Source organism: Cyprinodon tularosa, unplaced genomic scaffold, assembly GCF_016077235.1.
Source record: "Cyprinodon tularosa strain WSP-4 unplaced genomic scaffold, ASM1607723v1 ctg1133, whole genome shotgun sequence".
Classification (NCBI taxonomy): domain Eukaryota; kingdom Metazoa; phylum Chordata; class Actinopteri; order Cyprinodontiformes; family Cyprinodontidae; genus Cyprinodon; species Cyprinodon tularosa.
In genome coordinates this window covers 152397-166148 of record NW_024037930.1, presented here as the reverse complement: position 1 = coordinate 166148, position 13752 = coordinate 152397, and the positions used below count along the sequence as shown (strand labels likewise).

Genomic DNA, 13752 nt, shown 5'->3' with positions numbered 1-13752 from the left:
TAACATCCAGACGGACGGCAGCGACCTGCTAACATCCAGACGGACGGCAGCGACCTGCTAACATCCAGACGGCAGCGACCTGCTAACATCCAGACGGCAGCGACCTGCTAACATCCAGACGGCAGCGACCTGCTAACATCCAGACGGACGGCAGCGACCTGCTAACATCCAGACGGACGGCAGCGACCTGCTAACATCCAGACGGACGGCAGCGACCTGCTAACATCCAGACGGCAGCGACCTGCTAACATCCAGACGGACGGCAGCGACCTGCTAACATCCAGACGGCAGCGACCTGCTAACATCCAGACGGACGGCAGCGACCTGCTAACATCCAGACGGCAGCGACCTGCTAACATCCAGACGGACGGCAGCGACCTGCTAACATCCAGACGGACGGCAGCGACCTGCTAGGCAGCGACCTGCTAACATCCAGACGGACGGCAGCGACCTGCTAACATCCAGACGGACGGCAGCGACCTGCATGAGGAGGAATTATTCCCCTGAACGGTTGGTTGATGCATTACACGTCCTAGACATTAATATGGTTTCTGAATATCCTGCTTCAGTTCCATCTGATTTTCTGCCAGTTATTGAAACTGAAGCTCCTCAGAAAGTCCGTGAGCAGACGAGTTTGTTCATCTCCCTCATCATTAATGTTGGTTTGGATCCAGCCTGCAGAGAATATTGAGTTATTTTTGTTTAAAAGACTCTGTGATTCTAAATCAAAGTTTATTTCTTTAAATTGATACACACCTTTTAATTAGTTATTTACGAGCTGACTTCCTTTTTTTGGGGGGTTTAAATGTGAGGAAAATTTCTCCTTAAAAATGGAAAAAATCAGAGATCATGCTAATAAGGAAAAGTTATGATGGTTTATTTTCTATGAAAGAACAAAAGGTTTTTTTTTAAAAAAAACTGCAAATATTTATTTATCTAATATTAAACTTTATTAGCACTGCCACTAATGTTGGAGGAAAAGTAATTTCTCTGAATTCTTAGCCATCTTTTAGTCTTACTGTAGTTTTTTAAATCACCATTTTACTTTGTTTTTTGTCATTTTTTTTACACTGAAAATTACAGGGCCGTGTTATTCTCTCTGTTTTTAATTCTCATGGTCAGGAAAAGCTGTTTTCTGCAGTTAAGTTACCTAATTCAGGGTTTTAAACATTAAACACTTTTCAAAACAAAATTTTAAATTGCTTTTCTTTTTTTATCAATAACATAAGTGATCTCTTTTAATGCATTTAGTGATAGTTTGCAGACATCGTCCAAACAAACCTATAAGCAGAGCAACAGTCATATATCAGATATCTGATCCCATTATCGTTTACATCTGGGGATTACAACAAGCCTTCAATTTATGCTCTGATCCAAACATCTTCCGTTTTAGGAATCTTTCTAGCACCCTTCCACACTAAGGTGATTGGAAGATTTTTGTTTGTACTTCTAAGACCTTGCATTCATCATTAGATTAAATGTTGTAGAACATTCCACGGATTTTGTGGAAAACTAAAAGTGGACACAATTTCTGTTGTTTAGGTTATTTAGATTTTTATATTCTTGTTTTATTACAGATTCTGGCCCTGTTTCCATTTGATGACATCCAGATCTCTGGAAGGTCTGTAGTTGGTGTGCCGAACTGATTTGCTGAAGATCAAAGGTTCTCTCTTCATGAGTTGGTTTGATCCAGTCAATTCCTCTTCTTTGACCTTTCTGTCTCCAGATGAAGGACCTGCTAACATCCAGACGGACGGCAGCGACCTGCTAACATCCAGACGGACTGCAGCGACCTGCTAACATCCAGACGGCAGCGACCTGCTAACATCCAGACGGCAGCGACCTGCTAACATCCAGACGGCAGCGACCTGCTAACATCCAGACGGATGGCAGCGACCTGCTAACATCCAGACGGACTGCAGCGACCTGCTAACATCCAGACGGACTGCAGCGACCTGCTAACATCCAGACGGACGGCAGCGACCTGCTAACATCCAGACGGCAGCGACCTGCCAACATCCAGACGGCAGCGACCTGCTAACATCCAGACGGCAGCGACCTGCCAACATCCAGACGACAGCGACCTGCTAACATCCAGACGACAGCGACCTGCTAACATGCAGACGACAGCGACCTGCTAACATCCAGACGACAGCGACCTGCTAACATGCAGACGACAGCGACCTGCCAACATCCAGACGGCAGCGACCTACTAACATCAGCGACCTGCTAACATCCAGACGGACGGCAGCGACCTGCTAACATCCAGACGGCAGCGACCTGCTAACATCCAGACGGCAGCGACCTGCTAACATCCAGACGGCAGCGACCTGCTAACATCCAGACGGCAGCAACCTGCTAACATCCAGACGGCAGCAACCTGCTAACATCCAGACGGCAGCGACCTGCTAACATCCAGACGGCAGTGACCTGCTAACATCCAGACGGACTGCAGCGACCTGCTAACATCCAGACGGACGGCAGCGACCTGCTAACATCCAGACGGCAGCGACCTGCTAACATCCAGACGACAGCGACCTGCTAACATGCAGACGACAACGACCTGCTAACATCAGCGACCTGCTAACATGCAGACGACAGCGACCTGCTAACATCCAGACGACAGCGACCTGCTAACATGCAGACGACAACGACCTGCCAACATCCAGACGGCACCGACCTGCTAACATCAGCGACCTGCTAACATCCAGACGGACGGCAGCGACCTGCTAACATCCAGACGGACTGCAGCGACCTGCTAACATCCAGACGGCAGCGACCTGCTAACATCCAAACGGACGGCAGCGACCTGCTAACATCCAGACGGACGGCAGCGACCTGCATGAGGAGGAATTATTCCCCTGAACGGTTGGTTGATGCATTACACGTCACAGACATTAATATGGTTTCTGAATATCCTGCTTCAGTTCCATCTGATTTTCTGCCAGTTATTGAAACTGAAGCTCCTCAGAAAGTCTGTGAGCAGACGAGTTTGTTCATCTCCCTCATCATTAATGTTGGTTTGGATCCAGCCTGCAGAGAGTATTGAGTTATTTTTGTTTGAATGTCTCTGTGATTCTAAATCAAAGTTTATTGTGAAGAAAACTTCTGTCCGTATGTCAGAACTCAGCAGGATAAAGTCTGGAAAAGGAGAGACGGATGTTTGTGACATGAAATCACATTTTAGAAGGAAGTTAATCCAACTTTTAACTTATCAGGTTTTTGATTAATGACCAGAATCTGTCTCTAATAAAAGCTTTGCTCCAGTTCAAACTAAACTTCCTTCTTCTTCTTCTTTTGCTTAATGGCGGTTGGTAAGCAATGTTTAGGTGCGCATTAGCTCCACCTTCTGAATAGTAGGTGGATTAGAATTTAAAAATTTCCCTACATTCTATAATATAAACCTGTTTTCCTAAAAGAAGAAGAAAACATATACTTAAATAAAATATGCCCTGAGTCTAATAGCAGTAAACTGAAAACATTAAACTATGCCTTCTATTGATCAGATTTAATCCTAATCTCTCCTTTGTTGATATTGTCTCCAGTATATCAGCACATGTTCTAAATCTGCCACTTCATCCCAGTAATCCCAGTTCCCTGTTACATATTTCCCTTTTATATGCAGTATTATTAAGTCCTGTATGTCCCAGTCTCAACCTTCTTAAAATCAAGTTAGGGTCCCTCCTGTCTCTTCCTTATTTGGTTGAACTCTATAGAAATGTCTTCCTTTACGTCCTCTGTCCTCCTTCCTGCCAAATCTTCACCTTTTCTATAGATTTCATTTCTGCTTTACTGTATTTAATGCTAATTGTTAGCATAGAAGCTCATTGCCCTCCTATGTGAAGCTGGAAGCCAGAACAAGGTAACCTGCAGCGCATGTCTTTTTATTCTAGTAACACGGTGAACAATATCAAACATTATTTCTAATGTATATTATGAAGACATTTCCTTAAAACTAATCAGAGCTCTGCTAGAATCTGAGCAAACAATAACAGAGACAGGTTTGTAGTGCCGGCATTAATGCCACCAGCTCTCCTGTAGAAACAGACAAATGATCACTAACTACGATTTGATACGATATTTAGATCCGCGATAACAGAAGCCACTCCAACACTCTTCATCTGACTTTCTGACGCATCTGAAAATATCTGAAGTTTTTATCTGTATTGTTGAACCGACAGATCCAGGCAGGTTTCAGGGTTCCGTGAGTCCAACAGAGAGCCAGGCCGGTTTCAGGGTTCCGTGAGTCGAGCAGAGAGCCAGGCAGGTTTCAGGGTTCCTTGACTCCAGCAGAGAGCCAGGCAGGTTTCAGGGTTCCGTGAATCAAGCAGAGAGCCAGGCAGGTTTCAGGGTTCCGTGAGTCCAGCAGAGAGCCAGGCAGGTTTCAGGGTTCCGTGAATCAAGCAGAGAGCCAGGCAGGTTTCAGGGTTCCGTGAGTCCAGCAGAGAGCCAGGCAGGTTTCAGGGTTCCGTGAGTCCAGCAGAGAGCTCAGGCAGGTTTCAGGGTTCCGTGAGTCCAGCAGAGAGCTCGGGCAGGTTTCAGGGTTCCCTCAGTCCAGCAGAGAGCTCAGGCAGGTTTCAGGGTTCCCTGAGTCCAGCAGAGTGCTCAGGCAGGTTTCAGGGTTCCGTGAGTCCAGTAGAAAGCCAGGCAGGTTTCAGGGTTCCGTGAGTCCAGCAGAGAGCTCAGGCAGGTTTCAGGGTTCCGTGAGTTCAGCAGAGCGCTCAGGCAGACACACTCAATCGGAAACAGCCACACTTAGCAGTTGAAAAGCAGAAACAAGATACCAGGAAAACTGCGAAACTTTAAACTAGCTCCCGCTGCTGAGCCAAAACAGGAGCAGAGAGCGCTCAGCGGATAAGAGCCAGGACACCAAGACAAGACTAACAATCTTCTCTAAACACTGGCCTCCTAGATTTAAAACTAGATCTAAGGCATCAAAGTCCAACTCAAAAGCACAAAATCAAACATAATGATCTGGCCCTGATAGTTGGACTGAGTCGTAAATATAAAGCAGAGAGACAGGTGGATAAGATTAGTGATAATTAGTGAGCAGGGAGGATTAGGCAGGTGAGTGAAGTAAGCAATTATGCCAGATATCAGGGCAGCGAACATTAGAGTAGTTTCAACTTTATTGTCATTACACAGGTACAGGTACAAGGCAACGAAATGCAGTTTAGGTCTAACCAGAAGTGCAATAGCAGGAAGTGCAGGATAATTAAATAATGGTTGCAAAAGTACAGGACATAGGTTTCTACTGAATAAATATAGAGATGAATAACATTTTAAACAGAATTGTACTAATAATTTTTTCCTATGAATATAATATATAGATAACTAGTGTTATGAACTAAATTTACAGCTGGATATGTACTGAATATAATATACAGGTGGATATTACTAGGGGTGTAAATCACATCCATCATGGCGATTCGATTCAGTATCGATTTCCTGATCCAACGATTCGATTATTTTCGATACTTAAGAATACACCACGATTCGTTTCGATTCGATTAATCGATTAATCGGTTAATTTTTTTTTTATTATTATTTATTTTTATTTTTTTTTACACCTTACAGGCTAAACAAAGTTTCAAGTTTGAAATAAATCAATGAAAGCTGTAATATCATTATGCATTTTCTTTAGAAACAACAGCAAATAACAGAAGTAGAAAAGTTGCATCAAAAAATACTGCAAAAATACTGCACAATATCAGTGTAATGAGTTCAATGCAATACCTCGGCTCCAGAGAAACTGTCCAACATATTTTTTTAGAATGTAATAAATATATTCAGGAAAGAGAGATGTTGTGTAGAGAGTTAGACAGGAATAAAAATAAACTACATATAAGGGAATTGTTTCAAAGGTCATCTGGGGATGTAGTTTTTGGGGGTATTTTTAATTTTCTAAGAAGAACGGGTATTTTAGGGAGAATATAATAGTTTGTCTGGTCCATACTCCATTCTGGAAGGTGGCGGTAATGCAGCTATAAGTTGTTTGCCAACCGCCATTAAAAAAAAGAAGAAGAAGAAGGCTCCAGAGTGTTGACGTCACCGCCCCTTGAGAGACGCTCCGCTGCACCTCTCCCAGATTGTTGCTGACCGCAGACAGTGCACCAGACAGGAGGCCGGCTAGTTTTGTTTTTATGACCGAAATTGCGGAAAACAACTCGTGAAGTTTGACCCGCTAGAAGAGCGAGGTGCGCGAGAACGCTGGGAGCCTTTTTCCAGCTGAATCTCCGCTCTTTTTGCCCCATTGTCCCTCCGTCGTCGGACTAAACTCGCCCCCACTTCCTCATCGCCTCGGCCGTATCTAGACCCACAGCGTGTAGCATAGACCATGCTTCAATACTGAGCATAATTTAAAAATGTCTGTGTGAAGCTTGCTGCAACAAACTGCTGTAAGAGTATAACCAGGAAGCGCGGTAGGAGGGGAAAATAGGTTTAGCGCCACCGCAGCACGGGAGGAAGAATTACGCCCAGGAGCAAATGGATAAAAATAGACCGGAGGGAAAAAAAAAAACATTAATCGATTATCTTGCGGACGTGTCGATGCATCGGATCGTCGGCTTTTGGATCGATGCATCGATACAAAACGATTATTATTTACACCCCTAGATATTACCATAAAATGAATAAATAAAGTTTGGACAGAAGCTATCTAAATTAACGTGCAGTGGAAGCTAATTGCATATTACAGTTAAAATACGTTATTGCAAATGTTGATGTAAACAATTGGTACTGTGAATAAACAGTCGGCAGTGCAAATATAAACAGTCAATGCTTTCTATTGCACAGCGATAGAAGTTCACCAGGATAGTTGAGGGGAGCTGATTCTTCCTCAGTGTTCTCAGGAAGAAGAGGCGCTGGTGAGCTTTCTTGACCAGGCAGGAGGTGTTGGTTGATCAGGACATGTCTGCTGAGATGTGGGTCCCCAGAAACTTGAAACTGGAGACACGTTCAACAGCTATTCCATTGATGTGGATGGTGTCGTGGGTGCCTGTTGAATCTTTCCTGAAGTCTATGATGAGCTCCTTCATTTTGGTGGTGTTGAGGAGCTGGTTATTTTCAGTGCACCATGTGGCCAAGTGCTCGATCTCCCCCCTATAAGCAGACTCATCGTTGTTGCTGATGAGACCGATCACCGTGGTTTCGTCCTCAAACTTGATGATGGAATTAGATGCGTACACAGGCTTGCAGTCGTGGATGAAGAAGGAGAGGGGAAACAGGCGTAGCACACAGCCCTGTGGTACACCAGTGTTTCGTTGGTCAGAAAGTCCAGAATCCAGTTGCACATGGAGGTGTTGATGCCCAGGTCTCGAAGTTTGACTAATGACTTCGCCAGAATGACAGTGTTGAATGCTGAGCTAAAGTCAACAAACAGCATGCGTGCATAAGTGTTCTTATTGTCCAGATGTGTGACCACAGAGTGCAGTGCCATGGAAACTGCATCCTCTGTGCTCCTATTGATGCAGTATGCAAACTAATGTGAGTCTAATGTGGATGGTACCAAGTCTTTCAGGTGTGCCAGGACCAGCCGCTCAAAGCACTTCATTATGATTGGTGTGAGTGCTACAGGGCGGTAGTCGTTAAGGCACCTTGGGCTGGAGTGTTTTGGCACCGGCACAATGGAAGTACATTTGAAGCATGTTGGTACAGCTGCTTGGGCAAGAGTCAGGTTGGAAATGTCTGTAAAAACCCCAGTGAGCTGCTCCGCACATGCCCTGAGTACACGTCCAGGGATGTTATCTGGTCCAGCTGCCTTGTGCGTGCTGATCCTGCTCAGTGCATTGCAGAGGAGAGTGTGATTGGCGGGTGGTCAGCTGAGGATTTCAGCTTGGTGGCAGTTTCACTGTTGTCTCTTTCAAAGTGAGCATAAAAGTCAATCAGCTCATTCAGGAACTTGACATCAAATGCTGCAGAGGTGGGATGAGTGGGTTTATAGTCGCTGATGGCCTTAATTCCCTGCCACATGCGTCAGGGGCCAGCGTTGGAAAAGTGTCCCTCTATCTTAAGCTTGTAGCAGTACTTGGCCTCTTTGATGCCCCTTGTGCATCTCCTGATCTGAAGGCAGTGTTGCGTGTCTTCAATGGGAGTCGCACCTTCCTGTTCATCCATGGCTTCTGATTTGGGTTTGTGGTGATCTGCTTCTGGGTTGTAACATTGTCAATAGTGGTATTAATATAATCCAGTACAGAGGAGGTGTAACAGTCAATGTCCGTGTAAGAGCCACTGGTGGCTTGAGAAGCAGACATACTCCAGTCTGTGTGTAGGAACCTTTCCTGAAGTGTTGAATCTGCTCCCGCAGGCCACAGCTTGATGGTCTTCACTGATGGCTTCACACGATTGATGAGGGGTGCATGTTTGGGGGTGAGGAACAAAGAAAGGTGATCTGACTATCCCAAGTGGGGGAGGGGTGTTGCAACGTAGGCTCCAGCCACATTTGTGTAAACGTGATCTAAAGTTTTGTTTCCTCTGGTGTGGCAGAGAACATGCTGGTGAAATTTTGGTAGCACCGACTTTAAATTTGAATGATTAAAATCACCTGCAACAATAAACGCAGCTTCAGGGTGAATGGTCTTTTGTTTACTGATTGCTGCGTGAAGTTCTTTCATAGCAGACAGCATCAGCGTCCGAGGGAATGTAGGATGCAGTGATAATGGTGGAAGTGAACTCCCATGGCAGATAGAACGGCCTACATTTAACTATCAGAAACTCCAGGTTAGCTAAGCAATGTCTCCCAACAATAACACTTTGTGCACCAAATTTTGTTAATGTAATGCACAGTCCCCTACCTCTGGTCTTACCAGAGCCATCTGATGTTCTCTCCGCCCGGAAAATATGTCGTCCGCTAGCTCAATATCATTGTCTGGTATTCCGCTGTTTAACCATGTTTCCGTAAAGATTAGGACATTACAGTTCAGAAGTCTTGCTGTATGTAATGTTGAGTCAAATCTCCTCCATTTTGTTCAGCAGCGACCCCACATTGGCAAGGAAAATGCTGGGTTAAGAGAGCCGGTGTGGTGTTAGCTTTAGCTTAGCTCTTAGTCCTCTGCGATTCCCCCGTCTTTGTTTACGATCTTGGCGCCGTGTGGGAGCACTTTGGCCCGGCCGAGCAGAGTGCGAAGCCTCGGGTGTTCTGGCTATCTCAGGAAGGAGTCGTAGGTTGTCCACAAAACTGTCAGAAAGTCGTAAACCAATATCCAAAAGCTCACAACGGGAGTACGATGTAATGGCACAACTGTTCTGCACGAACAGACCTGAAATGAACAAGAGAAATTAATATATGCCACTAACTAGGGCTGGGCGATAATTCAATAACGATATATATCGATCGATAGACGTGTGGCGCAATAGAAAAAAAGAGGGTCGATAAAAGTTCTATAAAAAAGAAACGCTGTTTTCCTTCCTTCTCATTGTAGCCTAGCATGTAGGTTTATGCTAGTCACTGCTTCCTCCCAACCAATCACAATCGCGGACCCAGGCACGCCGTCACCAAGCGCCGCCCTCTCAAACCACAACACAGAGCACATGAAGATGCAGCAAGGGGAGGCGGAGGAAATTGTTTCAAAGAAAGGTTTTTGTAGTTCGGCAGTCTGGCAGTATTTCGGTCATGGCAAGTCGGACCAAAAACAAACCACAGTCATCTGGAAAATGTGTCGGGAACCAGTGAAAACCAGTCTGATAACAAAACCAACTTTTCTTTTCTTTTTTATCATCTCAGCCGCTCACACCCGCAGGAGTACGAGCTGTGTAGGCCCCGGCGCGGCTCTCCTCCGAGGAATCTTCGGGAATTTGGGGAAAATATATATATATTTTCAGTTCTGGGCAGTTTCCCACGTAGTTCTAACAATTGAGATAAAAATGCTGAGGGGCCAGAAACTTCAAAGTAATAACTCAGGTTAAAGCAGGAAACGGGGGCGGCGGCGGCGGTGGGGGGGCATTTATTTATTTGTTATATTTATTTTGGTCACTTTTCTGGTCAATTTAGTTTATTCTTTGTCAGTATTTAATAACATAACTCAGGTCTCTTAAGTTATTTTTCTTTAAAACAATTCTGTTATGGTTAAAAAAGTTGGTTAAATAAAGATTTAATTTGAAGTCTGTGTTTGTGTTTTTTATTAAAATTAAATCATTTAGCAATTTTATAAAAAGTCCAGGCAGAGCTGCACATAAAATATGGTTTCATATCTTTTCAATAATTATCGATATCGATCAATATGCATTTTTTTTTTATCGATAAGCTTTTTTTCTATATCGCCCAGCCCTACCACTAACTGCTCCCCAAATAGTTTAATATCTACCTGACATTGCTTAATCTTTTTAGTGAATAATATTACTCTTCCTTTTGCAACTGAAAATCTAAAACCCCATTCCACGGCCCATCCTCAGTTACACCTACTGCCTGTTGTATCTCCTTTACCTAGAAAGGTGCATAAGAACCCCATCATTAGCATTCTACACGCTATTTGTCTACCTTCTAAAAACTGTAAGGAACATAATATCTATTATTTTACAGAACTTTCTGAAAGTGTTTTAGAGAAATCTTATAACTCCTGTTCCACTGTTCTCTATTCCTTAAGGTCGCCCTCCGGCTGGTTGAGTTCTGGTCACTGAACAAAGGACCTCCAGGCTTCATCTCAAGATGGAAAATACTGTGGAACTAAACCAGGAGACACCAGAACCACAGCAGACGACTCGGACAAAAGAGGAAGCAGAACCTCAACCAATTAAACGGGAAAAGGTTGATGTAAGCATCTGTCAGGAGGGGAGGCGGGTTCTAGTGAAGGAGGAGGAGAATCCTTTGATGGTGACTCCTGATTATGCAGAAATGCTTTACAATGTAAAGGACCTGCAACAGACAGGAGAGACCAAGGAGGAACCAGAACTCATACCGGTTAAAGGGGAACAGGAGGAACCAGAACTCATACCGGTTAAAGGGGAACAGGAGGAACCAGAACCCGTACAGGTTAAAGGGGAACAGGAGGAACCAGAACTCATACCGGTTAAAGGGGAACAGGAGGAACCAGAACCCGTACAGGTTAAAGGGGAACAGGAGGAACCAGAACTCATACCGGTTAAAGGGGAACAGGAGGAACCAGAACCCGTACAGGTTAAAGGGGAACAGGAGGAACCAGAACCCGTACAGGTTAAAGGGGAACAGGAGGAACCAGAACCTGTACAGTTTAAAGGGGAAACAGAAGATGAAGAGCAGCTTGCTGTGAAGCAGGAGGAGGAAACCTTCATGGTTCATCCTAACTGTGAACAAACAGAAAACAAAGAACTAGGAACATTTAAGAACCAACCACCCTGTCCAAACTGGCCTGAAGCTGAGAACCGACATCAGCAGAAAAGCAGCCATGACGATTTGACGTCAGGTACAGATGAAGAGCTTCAGCCAGAGATGAGACATCAGAACAGCGGGACCAATCCACAGACATCCATGTATGAAGTGGATCTGTTTTCCTGTGAAGTTTGTGGTAAATCTTTCAACAAGCAAAAGTGCTTGACTGTCCACATGAGAACTCACACAGGGGAGAAACCTTATCCTTGTAAATTGTGTGGTAAATCTTTTGCCATCTATGGTACCAGAACTAGACACATGAGAATTCACACAGGAGAGAAACCATTCACTTGTGAAGTATGCGGTAAATCTTTCAGACACTCCTACCAGCTACGTCATCATCTAATAACTCACACAGGGGAGAAGCCTTTCTCATGTTTGATGTGTGGAAAAGATTTCAGCCAGCAATCTAACCTAACTGTGCACATGAGAACTCATACAGGTGAGAAGCCTTTCACATGTTTGAGATGTAGAAAATGTTTCACTAGGCAAAGTACTTTGATTGAGCACATGAGAACTCACACAGGCGAGAAGCCGTATTCTTGTCAATTATGTGGTAATACATTTAGATACAGTCGCCATTTGACTCTTCATGCAAGGACTCACACAGGCGAGAAGCCTTTTTCATGTTGGACCTGTGGAAAAAAATTCTCAAGGCAGTCCAACTTGAATGTTCACATGAAAATTCACACAGGTAAGAAGCAACATCCTTGAGATTTGGGCTACAAGTCTTTAATGACAGGTAGTCAATCTGCCAAGACGAGGTCTTGAAACTGACATCTGACATTCTCTGTCATGGTGGCTGATAAACTGTCAAAATGGACAGCATTTAACAGGAAATAAGTTAAAATCTCCTGAAATTTCTCCAAATACCTTAGGTTGAAGTACCTACAGTAAGAAAAACAGCTGATGACATCACAGGCATTGTCAGCCACGAATGATTGCGCAAACACTACTTTTGTCAAAATAATCCTGAATCAACTCGCATAAATAATTTGACATAAATGGACAGCTGAAACCCTGGATCAGAGACGATGTCTCCCTTTAGTTTGTCCTGGATTATTCAGCACTGCTAATCCACCTCCTGTGATTTTATCCTACTCAGGCAGAGAGTAAATATCCTTATAGCACCTGTTCAAGTTAGTGGACTTCACAGCACTTTACACTATTTCCCCTCAGTCATTCAGACACTGATGGTGGTGAGGCTGCTGTGCCACCACCACCCCCCCGATCGCCATCACTAGGTCATGTGAAGTGTCCTATCCAAGAGGACCATGAATGAGACGGACTTCTGCATAATCCTGCAGGCCCATCACAGTGAGAAACCAACTACATGTTCTATATCCTGGGGGGGTCCTTGTTGGTGATTGTAGTTCATTTCTTTAATTCAGATTTTCTAAAACTGGTTACAGTCATTTTTTTTCTCATTCTCTCATTTTGCTTTGCTCCATCTCTGAATCTATGATGCTTCTGGTTTATCAAATCTAGGATTTTGATGAAAGTTTCAGTTGAAAAAGTGCCCAGACAGCTGGACATTACCGCCTTAAATTGCATTTTATTATATACATACAAACAGACAGAGAGACAATCCTGTTTTAACTCATTAAATGTAGGGCTGAAACAATTAGATTAATCATGATTAATCGATTATTGAAATATTTTTCAACTAATCGATTAATCATTAACTGGAATATAGAAACCCGCCTTTAGCTTTAGAGCAGGAATTATATCAAGGCTGTAAAAAAATATTTAACCATTTTGTATTTAAGATAAAAATGTTTTGGTCTGTCAATATGCTCCATAGAGAACCTCTGAAGTAGAAAAGTTTTCATTTCACTTGGCTATCAGATTATTAATCGATTAAACAATTTATCTTCTGGTTTTATTAAACTTAACAGCAGCCTAGATGAGCCTATGAGGCAAGAAGTGCGGCAGAACCGTCAGCATCAAAAGCCGAGCAGTGAGGTGATAAACAGGAGGAGAAGGAAAACAGACTGCAAAGAAACACAGATGTTAGAATTAATTAAGAAATACATTTTTTCTTTGTCTGCAGGGAATATTTTCACCTCAACAGTAGAGATAGATTCATTTCTGGCATCAGAGAAGATCAGATGAGCAGAATTACAGACGCCAACATTTATGAAGAGCAGCTCAACGCCCCCCCCCCCCCCATCCCCATTGGATAAGAGGCTGTTAGTAAAGAGGAAGGAGCCTCTTCATCCTTAAAGATGTTTTTACAACTTTGGATGATGACATCACTATGCTAGGGGGCGTGGCCATTTCTAATGTTGGAGCTCGTTAATGATGTTAACAACATGTCAGGGTTCGACAGCACTGGGTTAGGATCACTGCTGCTCTGTCATAAATGCATTTTTATGTTAAATATTGTTTTTAATGAATGATGAATTCCA

At 43.7% G+C, this 13752-nt stretch overlaps 1 protein-coding gene across 8 annotated transcripts; it reads left to right on the top strand.

Annotated features, from left to right (window-relative positions):
* The first annotated feature begins 419 nt into the window (after positions 1-419).
* On the top strand, positions 420-13514 carry LOC119795141 (zinc finger protein 679-like). Of its 8 annotated transcripts, none has more exons than XR_005282302.1 (4): positions 2719-2868; positions 10581-11783; positions 13240-13306; positions 13395-13514. XR_005282302.1 is itself a non-coding variant. In XM_038303005.1 (3 exons), exons 2-3 carry the CDS (start codon positions 10643-10645, stop codon positions 13454-13456), a joined length of 1203 nt encoding a protein of 400 aa, XP_038158933.1. In that variant the 5' UTR covers positions 2719-2868; positions 10581-10642; the 3' UTR covers positions 13457-13508. The 8 variants fall into 8 exon arrangements, 3 of the variants coding, with proteins under 3 accessions (XP_038158933.1, XP_038158941.1, XP_038158925.1); XR_005282296.1 differs by having other exon boundaries at positions 10581-12658; XR_005282297.1 differs by having other exon boundaries at positions 10581-10873; positions 10910-12658; positions 13240-13508.
* The last annotated feature ends 238 nt before the right edge of the window (positions 13515-13752 follow it).

Bases quoted from the DNA above. Each gene is read 5' to 3' on its own strand.
- LOC119795141 (XM_038302997.1), top strand. From the start codon at position 10,643: ATGGAAAATACTGTGGAACTAAACCAGGAGACACCAGAACCACAGCAG. The intron at 11,784-12,520 runs GTGAGAAGCCTT...ATTTCCCCTCAG, and splicing joins GCACATGAGAACTCATACAG to TCATTCAGACACTGATGGTG.